Here is a 27894-nt window from a genome sequence, read left to right as displayed (position 1 = left end):
TATAATTCAGTCAAATTTTCACCACTAAATCAACAACTGAAATGATTCCATATTTTGTTGAAACATCGTACAACCGGAGAACAGAAATCGCAGGTATGAAAATGCACTTTTTTCACTGGTGTTGAAAACCCAACACTAATTTGACTAGAATTTATGAATGACGGAAATTTAAGCGATAACAATACATCGGAGTGACCTCAAGGTCATCCTCTGTAAAAAACACTGGGATTGAATAACTGCTCGAAGATAAATAAAGGTAGATTGTTTTATTAATTGTTTTTAAAATCGTAGTCTTAAACTACAATTCTTATAAATTGATATATATTGAAATTTTTCATGTAATCACTATCTTATTACACATAACTTGTCACATTTTTCCTGAGTATCACTTAATCCATTATTCCTTGGAATTTATTTTGGTTTTTGATAATCTCAATATAAAATGATGCAAACAGCGACATGCTTAATTCAGCAGACTTTAATCATTACTAAATCCATTTAGCCTATGTCAACATTTCTTCATGGCAAAGGCAGCAAGTCCTTCATCCACAACAGATCTTGATACTCCATTATCAGCATGGATACAAGTAACACCTAGAAACAACAATTCCGAAGTCAAATGCTACTTAAAATAACCCTTTTTTTTTAAAAATCTTAAATATATTTACTATGGCGTACATTGATCCATGGTCTAAATGATGTTTTTTTCACAGAAAATTACATTTCAGCAAATTTGTTTGTCAGTTTCAGTAAAAATGACACCATTAGAGCTTTTTTGTGGGTCTATTTACAGGTTAAATGTGGGTTTTCTCTCTAAAAAAAAAAAGGATTAAATTAACTGAGTACTACTTAAGTGATGTAAATATTAAATCTTAAAAGAATTTTCATTCTGAAAAATTTCTCTCATGAAAGTATTCCATTCAGCTCTAATTTGCGACGGGTGCCGCATGTGGAGCAGGATCTGCTTACCCTTCCGGAGCACCTGAGATCACCCCTAGTTTATTGGTGGGGTTCGTGTTGTTTATTCTTTAGTTTTCTATGTTGTGTCGTGTGTGCTGTTGTTTGTTTGTCTTTTTCATTTTTAGCCATGGCGTTGTCAGTTTGTTTTAGATTTATGAGTTTGACTGTCCCTTTGGTATCTTTCGTCCCTCTTTTTCTCTTGGACAAAAGATTCATATAACCCACTCAACAATCATTAGCCTGTCATCACCGAGGTTGTGAGTTAGAACATCTGCTCGTTGCAGGTGCCTTCATATCTTTTTATCTTAATTGACCAGGATTGTTAGTTTTCATGCCAAAGGTCAGTTGTTCTTTCTAGGTACTTTATTAAAATTGACTTCCATGATATCACCAATAGTACTAACAGTTGCATTAAACACCAACAATCAATTAAATCTTTCAAACAATTTAACGGGACCATTTGCATTTTTTATGAACACTCACTTTCAAGTCCTTTTGACTAGGACACAAAAGTGTTTCAAAACCTTATGAAACAAATAATATATATTTGAATCGGTATTTACCTAGTGATCCCACATCTTTTATGTTTCTGTATTCATCATCAAAAAATAACATTTCAGTATATGGTAAACCACTCTGTTCATGAAATCTGGGGAAAAAACATCCCTAATATAATAAAACTGTGACCATCTTAAATACTTTTTTTGTCCTTGTAAAATAAAGTATAATTAGTTTTTTTCCAAAACATATTCAGTGACCAAAACTTTTAAGCTTCACTCTATATATTATCTGTTCTCAAATAAATAAAGAACTATGTTTTTTTTCTCTGAAATAGAAATACGATCAAGGTTAATGATGGTTATATATTTCACATTATTGTGTAGGGACCAGCTAAATAGATATAAGAAAATTTGGTATGAGTGCCAATGAGACAACTCTTCATCCAAGTCATAATTTGTAAAAGTAAACCATTATAGGTCAAAGTACGGCTTTCATTTCAGGGCCTTTTATAGCTGACTATGTGGTATGGGCTTTGCTCATTGTTGAAGGCCATAAGATGACATATAGATGTTAATTTCTGTGTCATTTTGGTCTCCTGTGGAGAGTTGTCTCATTGGCAATCATACCACATCTTCTTTTTTTATATTAAAAAATATAGATACAATAACTTACTTCTTAAAATGATTGAGTTTACATCCTGGGTATATTTCACTAAAATTGAAATATTTTTCCCATTTAAATAACTTGACTAATTCTTTTGCTTCTTCAATGGATGATGTCCTGCAAGTAAAACAAGATGTACCTACATTATTTATTAAAACAACTTTCTTACTTTTCAGATGTCTAAAAAAAACAAACTTAATTTCATTCGCCTGTAAAAGATTGTGTATTTTTCTTAATCATGTATAATGCGTATTGTTATGCGTTTACTTTTCTACATTGGCTAGAGGTATAGAGGGAGGGTTGAGATCTCAAAAAACATGTTTAACCCCGTGAATTATTTGTTAAGCCACTGGTGAAACTCTGTTTATTTTCAAGTGATATAGGGTTAATTGCAGTAATATGAATGCCCAAATTTGACATTCTTGCTATTAGGAAAGAACATAGACATGGGTGTTTATGATATATATTCAATATACAATTCACAGATCTGCCTAGCGGCCAATTTCTATTTAAAGTAACTTTAAACAGACTAAACAAAAAAACTTAACATTGATCATTGAAACGAGAAAATAAATTCAAAGTTAGCTGAAACCTCAGTGTGCTTAAAGAATCTGAGATAGGAATTCGAACTTGACCCCAAAAACCTAAATCTAGATCACTGTTCCATGACATTAGGTCAAGGTCACTTTTGTTGTAGGCCATACAAAATCAAATAGAATTTTAAAAATTTAGAGGATTTTTCAATTTAATTATTAATTAGAGCTCTATCAAATGCCAGTTTTATCTAATGAAAGTCCCCCATATTATTTTAACCTAAAATACCTTGATGCAATACCTAGCTGAAATCCCTGTTGATTCAAGTCCTGAAGAATTTTTGGTACATCTTCAAAATATTTTACATGTGTTCCAGATCTGTCATACACTTTTCCATCACTAAAAAAATAAATATATAATTTCTATAAATTTCAAAAGCTTTTTTTATTGTCTCTTACTGGTCAGGGCGGATCCAGACATTTTAAAAAGAGGGGGTTCCAAATCCAGGACAAAGGGGGGATTCCAACTATATGTCCCCATTCAAATGCATTGATCACCAGATCAAATGTAAAATAATATACAGGCTCTGAAGGACCTCTATCGCTCAAATGGTATCTATCACATGCACTTGTCTCAGAATCCCCCCTATATACCTTAATACAGCAAGGTATATTAAGTGTAAGTGTTATGTTATGGTATATGTATGTAGGACTTTTTTTTCTAAGACAAGTGCCTGTGGTATCTATACATTATATTGAATCAATTAAAATACCAGCAAAAAACACATAAGTCTGAGTGCTGCACAGGCTAGCAATACAGAAGTTAGACTACTTTGTCACACCACTCAGCCACTGAGACTACTAAATTGTTAAAGAATAGTATATACACATGTTACATGTATCAGTTTCTTTGGTTTTTTTTGTGTTTATTTGATTTAACTTAGTGGGCAAACACTTAAATTAATCTTGAAGTGAAAACTTACACTTTGAAACATCTCCTTTCATTATCTAAAACAAATATGATGTATGTAAAATTCAAAATAATCTTATTTTTATGGTGGTACCAAACACCTCAACTTCAATTAATTTGGTTTCATTTTCAAAATTTTCATTAATTTTGACAAAATATTTTCTTTTACCTTTTCGCAAAATTAAAAAAAAAAATCCAAAGTGTAGAACCACAAACTTTTTTGGAAAAATTACCTCGGATATATAGCAACACTAACTTCTTTTTATTGAGAAGCTTAATAGAAAGTGATTAAAAAATTCAACTGATTTTTACAGAGTTATCCCCCTGTAGTGTTATGTAACGCCTTAAAAGCTTTTATTGCACTGTACAAGCATACAATAATAAACATTTTTCTACATTTGCCGTATACATAATCAATATATCAACAAAGCAATATGTAAATTCAATTTATTATTTCAAAGGAAAAGTGTGTATAAATAATTACCTGTTCATTTTAAAAGGAGGATCTACATGTGTATCTACCCAAAAAGGCCATAGTGTATAATCTGAAAAACAAGTCAGATAATATAACAAAGGGGAAAATTGATAAGAAATGAAAGATGAAAACAAACCCAACTTAAAAGGGTTATAGCCATTTGTGCATGGCTAAGGGTGGGGGTAGTTATATATAGTTCATAATGAAATATCAGTGAAAGTTAAATTAACCTTAGCCATGCACCCACATATTAATTATTCCTGTTACAATTACACATTAGAATTTACTTAAATCAAATGTATTGCTTTCCTCTGCACTCAATATCTTAAGAGAACATTTGACACCTACTGTTCTCTCCAATAAGGAACAATTAACTGTAGAAGTTATATGTTAATAGTTTTAACCAAACTTTCATTTAGGTTTCTATTTTTGATACTATTCCTTTTCGAAAATATTTATTCCACTTGTGTATAGCAGTTATTTATCATCAGAAAAACTGATGGATAACTGAAAACCATAAGAAGAACTATTTTATGTATTCTATATTATAATACAAGTTTAAAAGTGAAATTTAAAATTAAAAACAAAAAGTAGAAGAGCTAAAACAGACATCTTTCACTATATAGTTCTTTGCATACAAACAATAAATCAAACTATCCCCTCCCTTTTTCCAATAAAAATAAATAAATTTTAAAGATAATAAAATATTTGTTGCCGATTTGATCAGGTGTCGAACCGACTAGATGTCGAATTGACCTCAATTTAACTTGTAACCTTTTTAGAAATGTTCCTTTCCACTTAATTTTATCGACAGCTCTCTGGGAAAGGTATCACACAATATCAGTGTTGCTGTTTTTTCGAAGATGACTTATAAGAATTCATCAACTAAATTAACTGTATTACCTAAATCAAAAACTATCAACTTCGGCGAATGTCCCATTTTTTGGCCTTTCGGGCAATAAATTATTTTTGAGTTATCACCCTTGTACAATTAGTAGTTCCGATTAACAAGTGCGCGCTTAGCAACCAATCGTATTGCAGTATTTTCTAGCACACGAAGCATGCAAGTAAAATGAATACTACACACCTACAGTGAATTATCATTTAAATTGTGGTGTTTGTCACACTTTGGAATGGATACATTACTTTCAATTAACGGTAAGGAGAAACAGAGTGTGACTTAATGTAAATAAACTGCAAACAAATAAGATTGTTAGAAATAATTAAAACAAGGATACGAACTCAAGATGCATCTGTGTGTTGGGACATTGTCATTGCACCAAGCATCTTCTATAAACAAATTTTCGTTAACTCTCTTCTTTCAGAACCCTAGTGAAGCACAAAGAGAACGTTTTTCAGCCTTGTCACAATAAAAATATTAACAATAATGGATATCTTCCAATTTAATTCAATGTCCAGTGGCAAATATTTCATGCATATTCAGGAAAAGAACAAATTTAGGATTTTCACAATAGATAGGTTCTGAAAGGATGAATGGGAAATATGGAAAGGACAGACGTTTTTTTTTGTACTGGGTATGGATAGTAAATCCCATATTGACAGAAACAAGTGCCTGTGGTCTAGGGGTGAACCTTTTAAATGTTACATTTTGTAAGTTTGCTAAACGTTCTTTGAATTAAATGGAATTATACTACTTCAGTAATTGTCATTGACAATATAAAAAATATTAAATATTGCTCATTAATTACTATCTCACCTATTTTTTTTTTATCTGAGAACGTTATAGTAGTCTCAGTTTTTATATACTCCATGAGACATAAATTTGTGTTGATTATTTATTTTGGTAACGGTCAGTTACTGTAAATTAAGAAATTATTGCGATTTTGTCATTGCGATTAAAAACCCTGTCACATTTTCGCAATAACAAAAATATCTCAATAATTTCTAACATTACAGTAATTCCGCACAAAATTGGAACATTCAAGTTTCAGGATAAATAACAAATTCACATTCATGACATTCAGTTCTGATTGAGTCTTATTTTAAATCTGAAGCTCAAAGTTGACTGAAACGAGAAATTATTGAAACAATTCATAGATACATTTGCTGAACTTGGTCCTGCATGTACTTTGCATACATTTATTATGAATCTATATCATATTATCTACAAATTATTGTTCATTCAGTGATTGTTGATCATAAGCTAATTAACTTTAAAGTGTGTTACTGAAGTTTTACTGGAATTGACATTGATAAACAATCAACATAGACTGTAAACATGCAGAGCACGAAAATAAGTGAATGAATAGAGCTGTGATATTTTTATGCCCCATTTATGGGCATTATGTTTTCTGGTCTGTGGGTTCGTTCGTCCATCTGTCTGTCCCGCTTCAGGTTAAAGTTTTTGGTCAAGGTAGTTTTTGATGAAGTTGAAGTTCAATCAACTTAAAACTTAGTACACATGTTCCCTATGATATGATCTTTTTTAATTAAGCCCCACCTACGATGGTAGAGGGGCATTATGTTTTCTGGTCTGTGCGTCCGTCTGTCCGTCCTTCCTTGTGTTCGTTCAGGTTAAAGTTTTTGGTCAAGGTAGTTTTTGATGAAGTTGAAGTCCAATCAACTTTAAACTTAGTACACATGTTCCCTATGATATGATATTTCTAATTTAATTGCCAAATTAGAGTTTTGACCCCAATTTCACGGTCTACTGAACATAGAAAATGATAATGCGAGTGGGGCATCCGTGTACTATGGACACATTCTTGTTTTAATGTTAAATTAGAGTTTTTACCCCATTTTAACGGTCTACTGAACATAGAAAATGATAGTGAGGATGGGGCATCCGTGTACTATGGACACATTCTTGTTTTTTATACTTTCCATGTGTTAATTTAATTAAACTTTCCCATAACAATTAAATGATTTGGTGTTTTTCATTTTTGTTTAACTTACAGAATGGAGGATTGCTATTTTCTTTTCAGTGCACATTAAAGTTTGTTTACCTTCTTTCATCACAGTTTCACACGCTATGTGATGGCATAAGTTCTAAAAAGATGTCTCATAATTAAGGTCACTGCATATTGGAAAATAAATTGTTGAATTAGTGTACTGGAAGACAATAATTCTAAAGCAGGACATTAATGAAGATTTTGATATGAATATAAAGGATTTTCTTTTACAAGAAAGTTCACGTACATTCATTGTACACTTGTTTTATAGTAAAACTTAGCCATTTAAGTAATTAAACTTATCAACTCTTAAGTCTTTTTTTAAAATTAAAATTGATATGAGTTTATATACATTGTACATGTACGTTTTTTACCTATATACTATACTGAAACCAAATGGCATTTCCATTTAATTTGAGAGTGTGTTGTATTTATTTTAAACCCATGTGATATATTTTAATTCAGAAAAAAAAACCAAGCTCACAAGCTTTTCTTCATGCATTAATTTAAAAGATAGATGAAAAATTATCAATAATTAATAAGGTCTTTGGAACAAACACATATGTGAACTCATTGATTTGTCTGCCTTTGCATGTATGTATTACTTTAAAGAACAAAGGACATTTCGAGTATAATTCTTTTGAATTTCAAAGATTATATCACACAGGGTTTAAAATCAATTGTAAAACTGTATGGTATTTAAAAAGCAGCTGATTATTGTTCTAATGAATATGTACATGTTCAGAATTATACTTATTTAAAGCTTTGTTTAAATTTCTTCTTAAATAATATGTATATATCCCTTTGAAAGATTTATAACAAGGTGAATTGAAGATATATAAAGTCTTTTGTCAAATATGATTTAATAAAGGTCCAAATTGTTCATCATTATTGTGGGATTAAGAAGAAGAAAAAAGTAAGGATTTTAAAATGTTCACTCGAGTTTAAGGTAAACATTATGAGAATATTATTTTAAAAGGTCCATGGTTAATGTTTTGACAAAACCCATTAAAGGGAAAATTCACGATTTTTTACTTATGGTTTAAATATGTTCATTATGACATAATATATATATTCACAAAGTTTTATCGCTATATGTGCAGTAATAAAGGAGAAATTCAATAATTAATGAAAAAATATCAACTACTTCCTGTAGGTCGTGACGTTTTCTCCTGATTTTTGCATGCCGGGATTTAAAATACAATCATTAAAAGTCTTGGTTTTTAATCATATTTTAACGTAATCGTAAGCGCGCCGATGACTTATGCTTTATCTAATAACCATCCGATAATAAGAAGATAAAACGCACAGACGTTCAATTGTACTCATTCGTGAGATAAATTATCTATGTTAAACGTATATATTCGAATTATGTTTGTAGACAACACAAAAAGTTATAAATTTATTTTTAATAAATGCATTTTCGGACTGATAAGGTGAACAAATTAAAGTACAATAATCTGTAAAGACAATATGTTGGTGTACTCATGATTATTGACCTTTTACTATCTCTGCTATGACTAGGTTTATACGATGTGTGTATTCACGGTTCTGTGGCAATACTCGTAGATGGCTTGTTGAAAGGTAAATTGTTATTTGCACTTCGGTATTTAACCACGCCTCTAGGGCACACCTTGCCAGGTGTGACTGTCTATTCGGATCAGTGGGAGCATTTAATACACACATTACAAATACATATTCAAGTTGGTGACAAATAAAAATTGGTCGCCGTGGAATTATTTGATTATATTTGGTGCTATTATTTATTTGAATTCAAATAAGTTAATTTACTAAAAAATACACAATTTTCGGTTAAAGACGGGAAACTTAATTCATATGTCAGAATGAAATGATATACAAGTCTTGTCCTTGATTTATGTCTCATAAAAAAGGGGGACTTAGAAATTAGAAATAGCTTTACTAAATCATTTTTATTTGTCTTTATTGGGCGAAAAAATGTACGAGAACACTTACATTTAGACTTTTGAAAGCCATGTATTAATTAATATATGAAACTATCTGAAGATAACTCTACCGAAGCGGAATATAATATGTACGAATAAAGAAAAAATACTTTTGTATTGGAATGGAATCGAAAAATTACGAATAGATATTCTTTTCAAGTGTGAAAAACGTCAACCAAATTTATTCATAATCGGGAACGTCCTTATTAAAATCTGAGACTACTATATTAATCGTCGTCTCCCAACGTATATATATACTTAAATAACTATTTGACCAACGATGTTTAAAATTAAAAGACAACGAATTTAATGTTATCAATCCCTATTTTTGAATGTTATTATAAGTCTGTTCAACTTGCAAGAATACCCCTAAAGCGGACAAATATCCGACAAGCAGTTTATTCTTTAAATTGCTGTCATTGAATATCAAGAAAGAAAATAAACCCCGAAATTGATACTCAATAGTTTTCCTAGAAAATATTCACATCCCTTGGGGATTATTAGTGTACGTCCAGTTGCATATATTTTACATGAATGTTGGAACAATTGTGATGATGACAAATTTCGTCCTTTATTCGAGAACAATCTAATTGATATATAAATCTGTGAGTTTACTATATTCTTAACTTCGATGAACCAAAGCAAGTTATAAATTGACCTGTATTTAAATCAAATTGTTTCTTTTTTTTCTTCTTCTTCTTTTGGTATACAATAGTCTATCGAATTCGTTGATTACATACTGTTGGCATACGTGGACTAGTCTATAATAATTTACAAAACTTTTACCACAATTTACACAAAATGTATGTTTCTTTCTTATGTTCAATGTATACATGTATACATATTTTAAATTGCGCTACTGACTATAGTTCCGTAACTTTCTACCCAGGCGTATGTATACACGAATCGTCGACAAGTGCGCACATTTTTTTAAATCAATAATTCTGGTATGTTCCAATCTGTCCTAAACTATTGACAATGAGTATATATTACATTTTCCCAAATTAACCCTTGGAAAAATATGTAAATAGATTTGTATTTCTTCAATTTTTTTTTTTTTGTATTATTTTTTTTTTATAGATAATATTCTTTACACCAGAAATGTTATTTATAAACAAGCGTATGAGTTCAGTAATGACTAGTATAAATATCACTTTCGGACACGCAAGACAAAAATGTATATTAAACATGCACCTGATAGTTCAAAATGGAAAGTTATAAGTAACGGTCGTGTACACTGATCAATACCTACAGAAGTGAAACGATGCATGAACTTGCAAGCCAGCCGGACAGGAAATCGATTGAATACCTGGACGTGTCACCTTACACCCCTTCCAATACCTTTGGGAGTAATACCTTTAGCCATGCTGGTGATCAGATGAGGGAAGATCCGAATTTATTTAAATAAAGTTTATTACTTGAAAGAATTATGAACGAATTAGATTTTCGAAAACAATTTCCACGGAACACTTATTTATGATTTGAACTTTGACTTTTTAACTAATTACAATATTATCAGTTTAAAAATAACAGACTATATGGTTATTTAAAAATATAAGACCATTTTCCGTATCAAGTTAGTCAGTCAGATAAAACAACCGTACGATTGACAAGATATCGACACGCAATTACGACTACATCGTTTACTGTAGTTTTGTTCCTTTGTGGTTTATAGACATATCGGGATTTTTCATCGGAGAAGGTGACAAGATGGCGGAGAGCAGAGAACTGATACTCAAAATTTAAAATCGATGGTGATCTCTTATTTAGCGGAATAAAACTTTAATATCTATAAATTTGAGCATTTTTATACAGAATGGACATAATATCAATTTTTGATTTTTTTGCGAAGTTTCCCTTTAATAGTATATTCAAGAGATGTTTAATTTCAAACATGGTGGAAACCATGCATTAATATATTATATTCACATACATGTACATCCAGTCCCATTCTCAGTAAGGTCAATTTGTTCCACCATTGTTCCATAATATTACATCCTATCTAAATCAAAGAAGCTACTGAATTGTATTCAGCCAAACTTTTTTAATACATGTATAACTTGACATCTACTATGTAGTCATTGTGCATGAACATGCAATACTCTGTTATTTGTAAATTTTGTTTCTCGAGACTTTGATAAAATACAAGGTTGGGGAAGAATGATCATAAGGAGTTCAAGCCCTCGTGTGGGAGAAAATCGGACACGGAAAGGGCTTGAATTATTCGAGTTAATCATGACATATCAATGAAACAGAGAATCTGTAATTTTGCAAGGGGAGATAATTTTTGGATAAATATGGTTCATCCAGGATGAAACAAATAAATTTGATTTGATAAAATTTGATATTATTGCAAATCACCCAAAATTACCTTATTTTGTGGAAATAGTTATACATGTAATATTCTTTAAATGAATTTTGTTTTTGCCAGTTAACAATGACTCCCCTCAAGACCCCTGCATAAAATATGTCCATTTTGAACCCCAAATTCCTGGAATAATTAAAATATGGCAACATGGTTTATCAATAATTTGATTTATATTTTAACTTCTATTGTGAAGGGACTTATAGCCATTTATTACCAACTCTTATATTTTATTGAGTTGACATCTGTATACATGGTTGTATCTGTAATAAAATATCAGAATCTATTACTTTGATTGAGAATATTAAAAATTCTTTTAAAAAAATTGTTGCACTGTTTTCTGCTCTTTGGTCGAGTTGTTGTCTCTTTGACACATTCCCTGTTTCCATTCTTAATTTTGTTAGCTTTGAACTTTTTCTTGTTTTATTTTACACTGATTCACATTATTGGAAAAGATCAATAAATAAATCAGATCTAAGGTATTTGAAATTTTAAGTCAAGTCTATTTCAAACAGTTAATTCTCATTCTGTAAAAAAAAGTACATGTCTCAAAATAATAATTTTTTATATGATTTAACAGATTTAAATATTGAGTTCAACTAAATTTTATTTATATTGTAAACATTAAGACTGGTTAAAATGAAATTCAATAAATTCAAATGTATTCCACCATATGGCAATTTTTTAAAAGTTGTATGTATTATAATTGAAGAAAGTCAATCATATTAGATTAGTTTTAGCCACAATGTAGATTACACATTTTGATAACCAAAGTTAAATTCCCTTAAGCTTATCATTGAATGAAAAAAAAATAAGGTTGTTTTGTATTGAAATTAAATTTTCTATAGCCATCACAGAGGCAGATTTAGAGGGTTTTTCAGGCCCCCCTTTTTCTGGGAAAAATTTGGTTGATTATAAAGGGAATCACTGAAGCATGACTGGAGCGGGCCCCTCTTCGCCAGTCAGTAGGCCCCCACTTATGAAAATTTCTGGATCCGCCACTGCATCAGAGTGAGATATTCTCCAATGCTTATATTTATGAATTTATAGATACATGTATATAGATATAGGAAGATGTGGTATGAGTGCCAATGAGACAACTCTCCATCCAATCCAAATAACAATTTATAAAAGTAAACCATTATTGGTCAAGGTACTGCCTTAACCACAGAGCATTGGTTCACACCGAACAGCAAGCTAATACATGTAATAGACATAGCATTAGAACAGACTAGATCATACATGATTTCTTTGTCACAAAGATATTCCTTGTGTTACATACCATCACAGAAAATCTTGCACATTTGTACACTGGCCGACCTTAACTAAATAGATAATCTCTCATTTCAGAATTATAGGACATTGTTGGCGAAGCAAAGAAGAGAAAATGGCTGACGAGTTTGAATCCAATGGTTGGGCAGCAATCCATAATGCTGCCCACAGAGGTTTTCTAAAGTCGATAGATTTCTTCCTGAGTGAGGATCAAGAGTTCATAGAGTTAGAAACAAGAGATGAACTTCACATGACCCCATTTTTATGTTCCATAGATGGTAACAAGATTGAAGCTGTTGAACATCTGATGAAAGCAGGAGCTAAGGTTGATACCATCAATGCACATAATCATGGAGCCGTTGAACTATGTGCACTCAAACAGTACATAGAAATGCTAGAATTCCTGATCAAACTGGACCATACTCAGATACCAGTTTGGAAGAATATCATAAGATTTTTGAGCTCTGAAAGTGAGGAAGAAGCAGAGTCTGCTGGGAAATGTCTAGAAATTTTGACCCTTGGTAGCAAAGCTGATGGTATTAATCCAAAATGGGAGCCATTTTATAATCATGGTGGTGTAACTACTATTGTCAAGGTTGCCAAAAGCTCCATTAGTGATGAAGCAAAGATACCAGCTTTTAGAACTTTGCTGAATATTATAGAAAGGAATGAAGTCAAAGAACAGATAGCCAGTTCTGGTGGAATTCCAGTATTTATTAAATTACTTAAGTCAAACAACCATTTTGTTGTACAGCTTGCAGCAGAAATTCTCAGAGAATTAGCCCCTATTCCCGCTTTTGCAGAACCCATTACACAGAACAATGGAATACCAAGTCTTGTGAAAGTTTTACAAACAATTCACAACCCTGAAGTGTTGATTCCAGTTACAGACTGTCTTGGAAATTTAGCAGAAGCTGATAGCAAATACCAATCACAGATCGGTAATGCCCAAGGTTGTATGCAGCAGATCGTCACTCTTTTGGAAGAAAATCGAGAAAGAGAATTATTACACGCTCTAGCAAGAGCAGTTGGAAAAATTGCAAATGATGACCAAAACAATCAAAACACGTTTGTTAGTCTTGGAGTGACAGTTCATATTGTTACTCTTACACGACTAAAAAATAAAGATGTTCAAACAACTGCCGTGGAAGCTATTCATAAATTGGCAAATAACAACCCAGATACTCAAAAAATCATTGTTTCTGAGAAAATACCAGAACTTTTGTTAAAACTTTTAAAAGACAGTAGAGCAGAGCAGGTTCAGGAAAAAACTGCTCTTGCTTTGTGGGCACTGGCAGGAACAGAGTTTGACGTAAAGCGGTATATTGCTGAAAAGATCGGAGTTAATTTATTAGTGCAGTTTTGCAATACACTGTCAGACAATTTACATTACATGGGTTCAGAATGTCTTGGAATATTAGCTCAGGGACCATTAAATTTCCAATCTGAAATATCTGCTTCAAATGGTATTACTCCATTACGGAAGCATTTAGGATCTGACAAGGAGTACATAGTGTTGAGTGTTATTAGGACCATACGTTACTTGTGTTTAGGAGTAGGATATGTGACACACAAGAAAAATCAAAACATGATATTACAGCTGACCGGAATCAAATCTTTAGTAGCTTTAATGATTCATTCAAGATCTGAAGAAATTCAGATTGAGTCAGCTTTAACGCTAGCAGCAGTATCATTAGGTGAGTATACTTTGTTTTTATAAATGATAATCGGAAAAAGTCAGTAAGAACAATCTTTAAGGAACATTCAGTCACAATTTTTATGTTAAAAGCAAAATGCTATAAGCCTTTTTTCAAATTTATGGGTCTGACAGTCCTTCTCAAGTCCTGCAGTGGAAATCTTTTACCTAATACTTCAGGATTGTATTGCACAATTGAAAATTACCTGGAGACCATGAATTATAGCAACATACATCTACTTATAGAAAATGAATGATTTTACATCAATGAGAGGGTGTTGCTCCACTACAATCTCACCAAAGGGCGACAGTTTTGAGATATAATGTAGCCAAGGAAATATCCTCGAGTTTGAAAGACCATTGATAATCAGTTATCTTAGGCAACATCAATGAAGAAGGGTCTTAATGTCAAACACTCTCTTTCTCATGACTGAGAAAAACTCATATCACTTGAGTAGGGTGATATGACAAATACAAAATGTATTCATGTAACCCTTTACTCCATAATGATGCCTGTGTAGTACCTCAGTTGAAACGCTTTGACTACAAAATGTCTGCATCAGACTTAATAAATTTTGAAATCCATATGAAACAGATATTCATAAGAATGTCTGACTTAAATTCCTTTGATTAAATACTTGATTTTCGCAATGCATTGATATTTTAAAGCATATTTTTAGCATTTTATTAAAAAAATCCTATGCAAATCAAGTATGCAAAAAAAAATTCCATTGAGGAAATGGTAATTTTTTTTAGAAAAATAGTGATCGATGATAATGGTTACACACAAATTCGATCAAATATTTTGCTTTCAATAATGTGACCTTTTTTCTAATTAATTCATACCTCAAAATATATATTTTAGCTGTAGGGGCACCAAAGACATATTAAAATCTACAATGTTATTTTCCAGTAAAGGTAAAAACTTAAAAGCATGGTTGATGACGGATGCATTTTTTTTGCACATGGGTGGAGAATATCTGCATGTTTTTAGTAAGGAGATGGATAATTTCACACAAAAAATAAGCTCACTTTTACCGACTTGTCACCAAGGTGGAAGGAATGTACGTCTTTTGCATTGAATTTGAACTTAGTTTATTTTAAACTTTTGTAAAATAATGCATGAAGTAATTTGTTGAGTTAAATTTGGTACATTCAGATTAAAGATGCTTTAAATAAATCATGTGTTAGAATAGAAAACTAATGAAATCCAAATTTGAACACTGTTATCAAATATATTTTAAAATAATAACTCTAAATGGGATGTTGCATTCAATACAGGAACATAAAGATTTTTTAAAGCATAAGTTAAATGTCGTTTATATTTATTTGACAAATTGTAAAAGGTTGATGTGTCAGAACTGTAGTCCACATTTTATAATGTTCGTAATCATATTTTCTCTTTAAAGTCCAACCTGTCAACCTAAATTCAAAGCAAACTTTATCTTGGATTCAAACTTATTAATCCAGATAAATATTTCAATCAAGTGGGGTAGAAAATATTAATCAGAAGCTTTTATATTGAATAATTTTCGACAAATTGATTCCATAAAAGTTTTGCACATCTTATCCCTTTAACTTTTTACCTTTGACTCTTTTTCTCAATTTCTATGGTGCCATTAGTATTTTGTTACAACCTGAAATCTTAAGGCCATGTTGGATTATTTTGTTATTCTTGCACAATTTATAAAGACATGTCAGATTTTGCCTTTAATGGACAAATTAAGAAATTAACCAACATTACTCCTCAGATTAATTGTACATTTATGGTCTCATTGTCCTACCATTTATGATTTAATAGTCTTTAAATGCTTGAAATTATCACAACAGTATTGTTCCGATGACATAATAGCATTTCTAGATTGACCATCAGGCATCTGACCCCCAACTCTGATTAAATTTCAGAAAAAAAAGTCTATTCTTACATGTAATACTAAAAATTAACCGTAGTTGTTATAGTATGACTGTCACGGAATAGAAGTTCCTTCATAATACAAGTTCCAAAAGGAAAAATTATTCTGGAATATTATTTCCACAGGAAGAAATATTACAGCATATGTTCCTAACGGAATAAATGGTATAGAATATTTGTTCCAACAGGAATAGATATTATCACAATGTTTATAACAAAGTTTCCATTGGAACTTCGGTAAGGTGGAACAAATATACATTGACATGACTGTCACAGTACAATTTCCATAACAAATTCATTTGGCCATCTTTATTTAGATGAGGGAAATAGTTAAAGCAGTATATACTGCACCAGGTGACAATCTACAACCTGTTATACCTTATATACTTTTGAAAGCACTTATGTACATGTAGTACTGCATGTAAATTTTTATATTTCTAGACTTATACAGGGAAATGATAGTCAGATGCATATGGTATACATGTATCTGAAAAAAATTGTATTTCTAACAATAATGGTTCACCCAAAACTACAGTGAAAATGCATTAATTTCAACTTGATAAGAAATAAAAATGTAAGCTTGGTTCAACTCTCTTCTAAAGATTTTGTCTCTTTTGGTATCAGATATAATACATGTATCATGTTTTGCTACCAAAGATATATTTATTGATTTTTATTTGTGCATGAGATGCTTTTTATTTTTTAATAGTGACTTTTCAAGGTAATTCTTTGGAAACATTTAACTATCAATCATTGACTTAGGATGTGTTGGGAGGTCATATCGTCACTATCAAATTTTCTTGTTGAAGATTCCTTGGTCAAATTTTTTTAGAGGATTTTTTTTTATAGTGACAATCCTCAAAGGAAACTTTAATCAAAATTTTTTAGACTTGGATGGAATAAAATCTCATCCTATTTTTCTTGAAACTTGGATTGACTTGGAAATGAATTATCCAATTACAGTGCAGTTTTTTCTTTTCTTTGACCAAGTATCAGTATTTGATAAAAAAAATTGATATTTACAACTGGAACAAGTTTACAATCTTTTACAATTTTTTTAAAACTTTAATTGTCAGGGTTCTCACTAAGGTGAATACACAAGTCCTGTGTGGACTCGCCATTTTCAAAATTGACGAGTCCCTAGACTGGCCTTCGTTAATCCTAAGTTAGAACCCTGATTACATAACTGATAAATTGGACCAAGTTTACCTGCTCAAAGAAATCTTTGGCCAGCTGGTTAACTTTTGAATCACAACAGGGCTTTATTGAATATCGTTAGTGTAAGGACTATAATGTTATAAGATTTAGCAGAAGCAGACAGACCAAAATAAATTGATACCTCTTAGAGAGCTACTATTGATTTTTTTTTTGGGGGGGGGGGGGCTTGGATGGAAAATTTTGTCCTGCATTATTTTTAGCTGAAATCTCTGTCTTGCCTTTTTATTTTTCACTCCATTCGGTCCTGCTTTTCTTTTAAAAATAAATTGTCATCCTGCCTTTTTTTTTGCTTAATTGCTCATCCTGCCTCTTTTTACTCTAATAGTATATAGCTCCCTTAATAAAGAATAAGGCAGAATAAGCTCCTTTCAGTTTTTGCTGTGATACCACTTTGTTATCTTACATGTAATGTATGGAAAGTAATTTGCTATGGTAGGTTGTATTCTATGCTTGGTTTACTTGGAGCAAACAAAGTTTACACATAAATGCACATTGACATAATAAGATTTCAATAAACATGTTCCTTCATCCAAGCATATCTTGGATGTGCAGGATGAAGGTCATTCTTAGAATATGAGCCTGAGGCTCGAAAGTAATGAATTAGCTTAACTTCTCTATGAGGGGTGAAGCTTACATATAATATCTCTGTTTAAAGAAACAAACTATACCCATAGCTGGCCAGTGACCTTGACCCTAGTATATAAGCACCTGTTCCATAATAACTTGTCATAATTTAAAGCAAGTTTGTGTCGACCAAATATAAAACCCAGTGGAAAAGGGTGGGTCTGACTGATAATCCCTAGGGTGGGAATTAATTACTTTCGAGCCTCAGGCTCATATTCTAAGAATGACCTTCATCCTGCACATCCAAGATATGCTTGGATGAAGGAACATTCTTATTCATATTTCGCCTTCGGTCTCAAGTAATGAATTAGCTTGTTTAAAGTGTAGACACAAACTAAAAACAATTTTTATATAAATGCCAACATTTAATAAAGGATAAAAATCACAATCACAGTAACTACAACTGAAGAAAAGCGTTTTAGTACTGATATTATTCACTTTCCTGTTATAGAACTTGTAAAAGGTTTGATCATATGTCCAGACAAAACTGTTGCCATAATGTCCTTAATAGAACATTCTGAAGCTAAATGCACCTATGAAGAGGTTCCTCTAAATGAGTTAACCTTAAAACCTCGGATAAAATTAGAACTCTCTCTAACTATCTAAACTTTACAAAAAGACTTAGATGAATTCTCTCACCTATTTTGTACACAAAACATGATAAATCATTGTCTTAACAACACAAAGTTTTGGTTTATCAAAACCTTTGATCACCTCGTTAGGTAAACTAACTAACAGATCTAGTATTTTTCAAAAACTCATGTATATGAAAAAATAAAGTGCCATGTCTCTGAATGAAGAAACATAGAATGTAAATCTACAGCTGATAAAGATAGTACTTTAAGGCAGCTGTAGTCAAGGCAAATAAAGACACAAGTATAAAAGACAGTCTTCAATGTTAAATTCTCCAATGAATATTAAGAACTTAAAAAAGATAGCACTAAATTCATCTCCCAAGTGAAAGAGTATCTAACTCTTCAATTGCAGATTCAGGTTTAAGCAACCTTCCACAAATACATGTAGTAAACAAACAAATTAAGTAACATCTATTTCTTAAAGGATAAAGTCTGTTTCAACATAGAACAAGGAAAATTCACATTAAACATGCTGAATATGAAAAGCTTGTGTTTTACAAAAAATTCAATAATCAATAACATCCTTTTTAGATGGTGATAAGGAATTGGTTCTCTTTGAACACACCAAATAATGAAATTTCTCAAAAAATATTGATAATGCTTGATTATAGATGCATGGTCTCCAAGATGAAGTGTAAATTATATTTTACAAATGATTCTGAAATCTCCTGTTTATATTAAAGTGATTTCTGAGTATAATACACACGTTTTTACCCTACTGCACAATCAACCCTTCAGGTGTTGTTTCACTTATATTTTTTACAATATACAGTTGAATTAAGTCTCTTCCTGACAGAAAGACATTATCTTCAGTATGCAACATTGTTACTAATTTTTATGCTTAGCAGTTTAACTGGCAAATAAATTAAAATTGGTCTTAGCAAAGAAAACCAACTCTGAGCAGGCCAAAAAGGATAATCAAAAGAGCCTTCTGAACTTTATCACTAATAATTTTCTTTATAATTATCCCCAACAATGAAAAAGATGGGAAAATATAAGGTCTTAATTCTGACCATGAAAAATACAAACATCTCTGAAAGGAGCTTGTTGGTCAAAAGACAACGAAGTAATTCTCTACAGATTTGAAAATGAAAACGTGATAACAACAAAACAAATATATCTTCTTTCAATTGCCATCCTTTTGAATCTGTAAATTTTTTAACCATATGATAAGCATCAAAATTTTCTTACCAGGAATATAAAGAGCTGTGATAAAAATGTTCTTTCTTGAACACCAAGCCCAAATAATGAAATATTTGTAGTAAGCATGTTAAGTGACAACGAGGTTTTACCTCCTATTGCATAATAAAAGCTACTGAAAATGTATTTTCTGATTGTATAACTCTCTGTGACTAAAACTTTTTTCTCCAAAAGAAAAATATAGCCAACAATACTATGAAATCTATATGAAATGAGCGCATACTCTTAAAGAAGCTCCATCTACCAACAGAAACATTTTCTTCAAATTTGGATCCCAAATCCTTCTTATGAGGAATCTGGTCCAATCCAAAAACTTATTTGGATGGGTCTATAAATCAAATTTTTAATTTCTGATTTTAAAATGTTAAAAAAAAAATTCACCTACATGTATTGATGAAAATAAATACTGTAACAACTCTACAGTGTTTCAACATTATTTCTCGCCATGTTTCTGCAATGTAACATTCCCACAGATACTGCATTAAAAGCATTCGTCACAAAACGAATATATGATGTAAATCATCTATAATACAGTTACACAATTCTATTTAAGAAGAATTTCCCAAGGGAGATAATATTACCATTTCTCATCTGTCAGAAAAAACTTAAATAGCTCAGTATCAATAATGAGACAAAGGAAAACAATGTGCTTCCAAGAAATGAGTACCAACTTCTCAAAATTTCTTCCGAAGCACAGCTTATCAAGCATTTGCACCACTTCTTCTGTATTCACAATACAATCATCTAAACTCTGATCCATAATAAAAGAATCATCAATGTATAAACTATAGCATGTATATACTTCAAGTGACATTATTTCATAAATACATAGACAGGTTTTAAAACCTTAGTAAAAACTCTTGATACAGAAGCCAATCCAAAACAAAAACATAAATATCATATCAATGTCTTTTCCACATGAATCAGGAAAATGTGATATAATCATAAATGAAACTTAAATATGCATCTGTGTGATCTATAGATGTTAGCTCTCTCTCTATATATATATAGATATTTATCCTAAAAATTTAATTCTAAACAAAAGATAAATGGTCCTGCTCCAAATGCTGATTAGCAACAAGCTAAGTATGTTTGAATTTATCAAATAGATACAGGCCTTGAAGACCAATCTTTCTTAGGAACTAAGAAAATATAGGAAATAAACTGATTTTCCATTGATCGATCAACCTCTTAAATAGCTCCCTTAGCTATCAATTTTTGGACTTCTGAAATTAATTCATCCTTATGAAAGGTGAAATGTATTTAATTCAAAAATGATGAACCTTGTGGTACATCATTAAAAATAATTTTATAACCATTTCTTATTAAATCTAATATCAATAGATCATTAGTAACATTTTCCAAATCATAATATTTAAGTTATCTATACTGTATATATAGCAACTGGTTGAGAAATGTGACCTCTTCGAGATTCCCTGTTCCCTTTTTGAAACCCTCTCCCTCTCAATGAAGGGAATTGCCTACTAGTATAGTCGCCCTGTTGACCAACAGAGCCTCTGCAGTTAAAAAACTGATATTGCCTTTCCCATAACAGCTGGGAGTAAATTAATTGCTAGACCTGGAACCTCTTCCAAGGAATCTAGAATTTGCTTCAGAATCTTTGTATAAACACTAAGTTTGCTTCATGCAATCATAACTAGAAACGTGATAAAGCAACTATCACAACAGAATTACAAATAAGTTTTATCATCTAAATATTTCTGAGCATCTCCTATGGGTCTAACCAGAAACCCATGGTCAAACAAACAAATAGAATTTTACAATAAAATCCTTGTACTATCAAGATCCAATGGCCCATTCTTACAACAAGAAATAGCCAACTCAACAATAGGGGTGATGATCAACCCCTTAATAAAGTATCTCTGGGTTTCCTGCATCTTTGAAACCACAGAGTGGGCCTGTCTAGGCAGTGCCATTTCGATTTTTTATTTATCCTCGACACACTAGGATTGTCACAGTTCTCAGTGTGATAGTATTACCTCTATGAACTTTATATTTTCCTGATTTTATATTTGCTGACATGGTAGTAATATTTACAATTTTGGGATTTTCAAAGCAAAATCATGATTAAACTGTTCAACAAACAGGATGAGATAATGGACCATTAATCTCACTAATAGAAGCCTTAAAGGCTTCTGAAAACCTTAATGCAGGATCAAAAGATGAATCAAATTCAACTCCGACTGGACTATCATCAGCCATGGCACAAACTCCAAAAGGAGGTACATACACAGTATCATTTCAGTAGTTCAGATCAAAATATAGAACTAAATCTTCATTAAAGTAAGCCTCTAATGGCAAAAATCAAATATAGCAGCAGGTTTCTCTACAAACTCTGCTTGAGTTGAAGGCAGTAAAACTGTCTCAAACCTCATGATTCATACAGGTTCTTTACTACATTAATAATAATGAGTCAATGTATCAATATACATGCCTATCTTAAAACTCAACAGCACTTTCGTGAGAAACATTCACAAATCAAGTAGATTTTGAAGCTATACAAGTAGCACTAGATTTAAAAACTTACTTTTTACAGGTTCTGTTGCTTTGTCAATTATTTCCAATTGCCATGCCATTATGATCTTTTATAAAACTACTAGGTTTTATAACTGTTTAAGAAGAGGATTTATTCAAAATACCTCTTGTTTTCCTATTAAATTTATCATCTTTAATTTCTAAAACATCATTCTAAACATCTTGCAAAAACAATACATTTGCATAAACAAATTCAGCCATTGTAATACAAAAATGTGTACCTGTGCAGGTAAAACACGTGTAAATTGTGAAGAGTACTCACGACCTTCAGGTGAATAGAAATACTTTTAAATATCTACCTGTTTAACAAACAGGAGTATGAATTAAGTAACAAATGTGCCGTACATCGTAGTGTACTAAGGCAAAAACTTAATGAATATATAAAATTGTCATACATCGTAGACAATAAAATATTTAATTAATTTCCATGAACACTTGTCATACATCGTAGACAAGAAATTTTTAAATTCATTTCCATCGACACTTGTCATACATCGTAGACAATTGAGGAAGTATTATTTCTAAATAACAAAATAACATTAGAACTTGTCGTACATCGTAGACAAGTTAATGTAACTTTAGTAACTCTCTCCCAAATTTAAGATAAAAATAAAATAACTAAAAAGAATTCAAGTGAAGTGTTCACTTCACCCCTCTAGAAAAATAATGACAAGTTATTATGGAACAGGTGCTTATATACTAGGGTCAAGGTCACTGGCCAGCTATGGGTATAGTTTGTTTCTTTAAACAGAGATATTATATGTAAGCTTCACCCCTCATAGAGAAGTTAAGCTAATTCATTACTTGAGACCGAAGGCGAAATATGAATAAGAATTTCCATTTCTTTATAAAATAAATTTGCAATACTACAGGCCTAATTATTTAGAAATTATTTAATTCATTTTATACTCAGCTCAATTTAAAAGCTGCATGAGAAATTCAATATTTTTATGCATAGGCATAATTTATAAAAATTTGGCTTTTATCTCAACTTTAATAAATCTTTCTTTATACAGTCATTTACTGAGAGAAGGTTAAAAGGACTTGAACACTTGAACACTTTCCTTAATAAATTTTGTAAATCTTTTTCAATTACAATGTTAACCAGGTTTGTAAAGTGATTGTCAGTAAGTTGAGCAACATCCAAAAGTATATTGATCTTGAGAAAGTCAATATTGATAGTATATAAATTTGTATTTTGATGTGCACCATTGGTCTCATGCTGTGGGGAAAGAATTTTTATTGCATGCAATTTTATGCAGTTTAAAAATCATATATACTTTATTAAGAATTTATAGAGGCTGATTAAATATGTTGTCAGACAGTATTGATTATAGATATATTCCCATAAATCTGAAATTTAACAAGTTCACAGTCCACAAGAAAACCTTATTAACACTACCAACACCCATTATTCGGATATTGACTGATAGTCTTTTATCTTGAACCTAAGCAGAGAAGCAGCAAACACCATTTTTTTTTAATTTTTGCATGGTGTGACTTAATTGGCCTAGGAATTCAAACAAATATGAGGTTGAAATTTACTTTTACCTATGAAATACAAAAAAAATGGTATATCCCACACCACAGTCAGTTTACTAGTAATTTAAAGTACATGTATTAGTACTTTTTTAAATGATTGGAAAATTTTTATTATTTAGGTAATCAGCCAGTGCTAGATGAAATAAAGAAGTACCCAGAGTTTAGTTATGTTAGAATCCTCAAGTTGATGTACTCCTCTGATCCAATGGTACGACTGTTAGCAGGGCTTGCTCTTGCCACGTTTGCTTACAATAACATTGCTGAACAGAAGGAGATTGCAGATCAGGGAGGTGTTAGATTTAACTGTTTTGCTCCTTTTTTACAGTCAAATGATGAGATGTACAGATGTCTAGCAGCATTTCAGGTAAAGGTCTTTACAACCACTTTGATATCACATCACTTTGAGTTATTTCCCTTTATCAAATTTTCACATGTTCCAAGAAAAAATTATTTCAATGCTATTTGTAATTTTAGAGTGGGTATCTGTGATGCCGCCTTCGCCTGTTCTCTTAAATGAAGCTGGTCTTATCACGTGATTTGATATCGATTGTCTTTTCTACCTGCCAATGTAAATAAACATGGAAACTCCTGTGGTTATTTGTGAATCGCCACATGAATAACAACACCGGTTTCCATTCAACAAATGAAGAACAACGCTGAAAAGATCGAAAAAATCGGTCCATATTTAACAGAATGACATAAGAAAATTAACTGCATTTGGAAAGAGGGCAAGCTTATTTTTAGTTTTGTTGAGTATGTTTTAATCATTGGAACTTGGAAATCGGGAAATATCCGATTATGAAAATTACATGATTCTGAAGCAGAGTGTTTGCAGAAAATAATGTGATGCGCTTGTAGTGTGCCAGATGGTGCCAGATAACTCAAATTTTAAGTTAAAGATTGTAAACTTTTATCGAGTGTTACACAAATATTTATGGTTTTCTCTATCGGAAAATGTTTTTAACTTATTTATCAAATATGTTCAAAAGACTAAAAGAGGTTAATAATTACACGCATGTGATGACCTCTACATAGCAATATCAGGTTACGAGACATGCAGATGAATTGTTACACCTTTTATGATAATTCCAAAGTTGTAAACAACCTTAAACATAACCTAGTCCGAGATTACTCGATCTGACGTCTGACAGATTTATTTTTACGGATGGCTTTTAATATTTCTGGATGCATTTAAGGTTGTACCTAACAGCACAGGCAGATAACTCTGTAAAATCAGCTAAACGTTTTAATTACATTGTGTTGTTAAGGAAATATTAAGCTTCTCAATGATCAAAATTAGTGTTTGTCAAATTGCTATATAACCAGTGTAATTTTTCTGGCAAAACGGTTGGTTCAAAATTTTTAAAATTTTTATATTTTTGTTAAAGTGTCAAAGTAAATACTTTGTCAAAATTTTGTGAAAATTAAACGAGCCAAATTAATTTTAGTGAAAGTGTTGGGTACCACCTTAAAGAACGATCACCATGATGGGCCCCAAGCAGTTTATTATTTTTTTTATCATGGAAACCAATTTAGAATTTATTTATGTGTTTAAAAGCTTAACAGTTCTGAAACATCTTACACCTTTTGCTAAGCAATTTATGTTTCTGTTTCTTGATAAATTGCATGAAATATTTACCATTGTACTTTCAGTAAACAATAAATCAAAATATTTGATATTTTTATCGGATCTCTTTAACCCCCCCCCCCGACCAACTTTTGGATTAAATTTTTGTTGATAATTCTTTCTTTAAACACTTCATTAAAATACTTGTCAAAGTTAGCAGTAAAACCTAATTATAATTACTGATAAAAACTTTTCCGTTTACTAAAGTACATGCGATTTTATGATTTTCAAGCCAAACATGTATATAACAGTTACGCGTGTCTAGCCAACGGCTCTTTCATGAATAAAAATCTTACTATTTTAAAATTGATTGCAACTTAAACTGAAATGTTTATGGCTTGTGAGTATTTTTACTCTTCAGTTTTTTGGGATTTCGTTTCTTTTCTTTTTATTTGTTTTTAAGCAGCAAATCATAAAAACTGACATATTTGTCATTCACATGGTCGGTAAATTCTTTCCTTGACAATTAAGTACACATCCGGTTATTTCGGTATGTTCCGTAATTACGATCATTCATGAGGTTCCAAAAATTTGATCGGAACCCATGCATCCATAAGACATGTCAAGTTAATTAACAGATATTTAACGATTTTGCGGCATCGCGCTATAAACGTTTGAAGTCCGCTTGTTGGAGTTCCTGTCAATATAATACTTCCATGATTATAGATACATCATTTAATATTGACCTGTATCTTCTTTACAAGAAGTCTGTTACTAGGAAGTTAGTCACAGATTTGTAGCTGTACAGAATCTGTTGAAAAAAAGATTAATTTGAATGCCTCAACACCAATTTTATCATTTAGAAATAATGACAGTTTTATTTCTTTGATATCCTAATTACTTATTGACAAAAATGTCAATAATTGATTCAGTACAGGAAATGTTTTATTGTTTCTATTGATTGGCAATACATTATACCTTTTCCAATATTATTAAGATCTTCATTATAGTTTTCACAAGGCTTAAATCTGTTATTTTCAAAGTTATATTAGGTCTTCTTTGATAAAATTTAAATTAAATTCAGTAAACAAATAAAAAAAAAGATATTAATGAAATACATCAGATTGATAAAACTGAAAGCAAGTTATTGAAAGACCATATTGATGAAATAAAAAAAATCGCTTAAAAAGATAAGGAAATTTGATTTGATATCAGAAGGAGAACAAAAACAGTTTTCATTGATTCTGATATTTACTAGGGTAATACTTCTTGGAAGAATGGATACATGTGATTATCATGTCTGTGAAAAGTTGATTGATCTCTAGAAAATTACATGCATAAAAAATATTGATTACGTCTAAAATCAATTCTTGTACAATTATGCAAAGGAAGTGCAGGGTGTATGGCTGTACGCCCTCTTTACTTCATCCCCCAGGATCTGACACACTGTTGATGGTTCCATTGGGTTAACACTTGAAAATAAGTTTTTGCTGCTTCTTGCTATGCACAAATTTAGGAATAAGAGCAAATATAAAAATGAAGATGTGGTATGATTGCCACAAGAGACCAAAATGACACAGAAATTAACAATTATAGGTCACTGTACGGCCTTCGACAATGAGCAAAGCCCATACCGCATAGTCAGCTATAAAAGGCCCCAAAATAAAGACTGGTAGGCCCAGAGTCTCAATAATGTGTCTAGGTAAGGTGTCTTCCTGTAGGCAGTTGAGGTGAACTCTGCTTGTTGAATATGCATTTAATTTACCATTGGACAGCCATCATCATAGTAATTATTAAGCAAATATATTTTCAGGTTGTAGTATTAGCAAGAATTATACCGGATGAAGAACAGGCCCTGTCTTCTGCTGCAGGAATCAAACTTATAGTGGATATACTTCAAGATTCCATGTCAAATGAGACAATATCACTAGCATGTGATTGCATTGCTAGATTAGCACACACAAGAGCAGGTATTTTGATTATAAACTTAATTGACTGGTAATTTTATTTTTAAAAACAAAATTTTGAGGTAATCATGAATTTGTTTGGAGGATGGGGGTTGAATTTTAGATATAAAGGGTTGAAGTTGAACATGTGAATTTGTGTAAAATAAATGCATGAAATATATAGTTATATAAGTGCATTAAATAAATGGATGTGCATGCAAATGAGAATAGATATAAAGTAACAGTTTAGTATCTTAATATTTACTTGCAAGAAAGAAAGTACTGTGGATTCAGTATTATTCGTTGGATACTAATTTTTGTTGATTTCATGGGTAAAGGTAAACCTTGAATTTAAATGTTCAATGAATATCAAATTTTCTGAA

General features: G+C 31.3%; 2 protein-coding genes across 3 annotated transcripts in view; one reads left to right on the top strand and one right to left on the bottom strand.

Moving 5' to 3' along the window:
* Window positions 1-220: 220 nt before the first annotated feature.
* On the bottom strand, window positions 221-5085 carry LOC143079449 (magnesium-dependent phosphatase 1-like). Its single transcript, XM_076254792.1, has 6 exons — window positions 5006-5085; window positions 4112-4172; window positions 2947-3057; window positions 2134-2241; window positions 1524-1609; window positions 221-594 (listed from the first exon to the last, which is right to left on the bottom strand). The coding sequence occupies exons 1-6, from the start codon at window positions 5040-5042 to the stop codon at window positions 509-511; spliced, it is 489 nt and encodes a 162-aa protein (XP_076110907.1). The 5' UTR covers window positions 5043-5085; the 3' UTR covers window positions 221-508.
* A 44-nt stretch (window positions 5086-5129) lies between these two features.
* Window positions 5130-27894, top strand: part of LOC143079448 (ankyrin and armadillo repeat-containing protein-like) — a 34323-nt gene continuing 11558 nt past the window's right edge. The window contains exons 1-4 of one of the 2 annotated variants that reach the window (XM_076254789.1): window positions 5130-5260; window positions 12694-14312; window positions 24118-24362; window positions 27379-27535. In XM_076254789.1, the coding sequence (XP_076110904.1) occupies window positions 12731-14312; window positions 24118-24362; window positions 27379-27535 (1984 nt within the window). In that variant the 5' untranslated portion in view covers window positions 5130-5260; window positions 12694-12730. Of the gene's footprint in view, window positions 5261-7940; window positions 7964-12693; window positions 14313-24117; window positions 24363-27378; window positions 27536-27894 lie in introns of those variants that run through there. The other variant, XM_076254791.1, reaches the window with a different exon arrangement.

The sequence above is a fragment of the Mytilus galloprovincialis genome, chromosome 6, assembly GCF_965363235.1.
Source record: "Mytilus galloprovincialis chromosome 6, xbMytGall1.hap1.1, whole genome shotgun sequence".
In the NCBI taxonomy this organism is placed as follows: Eukaryota; Metazoa; Mollusca; class Bivalvia; order Mytilida; family Mytilidae; genus Mytilus; species Mytilus galloprovincialis.
Note: the sequence above shows the minus strand (reverse complement) of the source record. Positions and strands in the feature narration are given on the sequence as shown.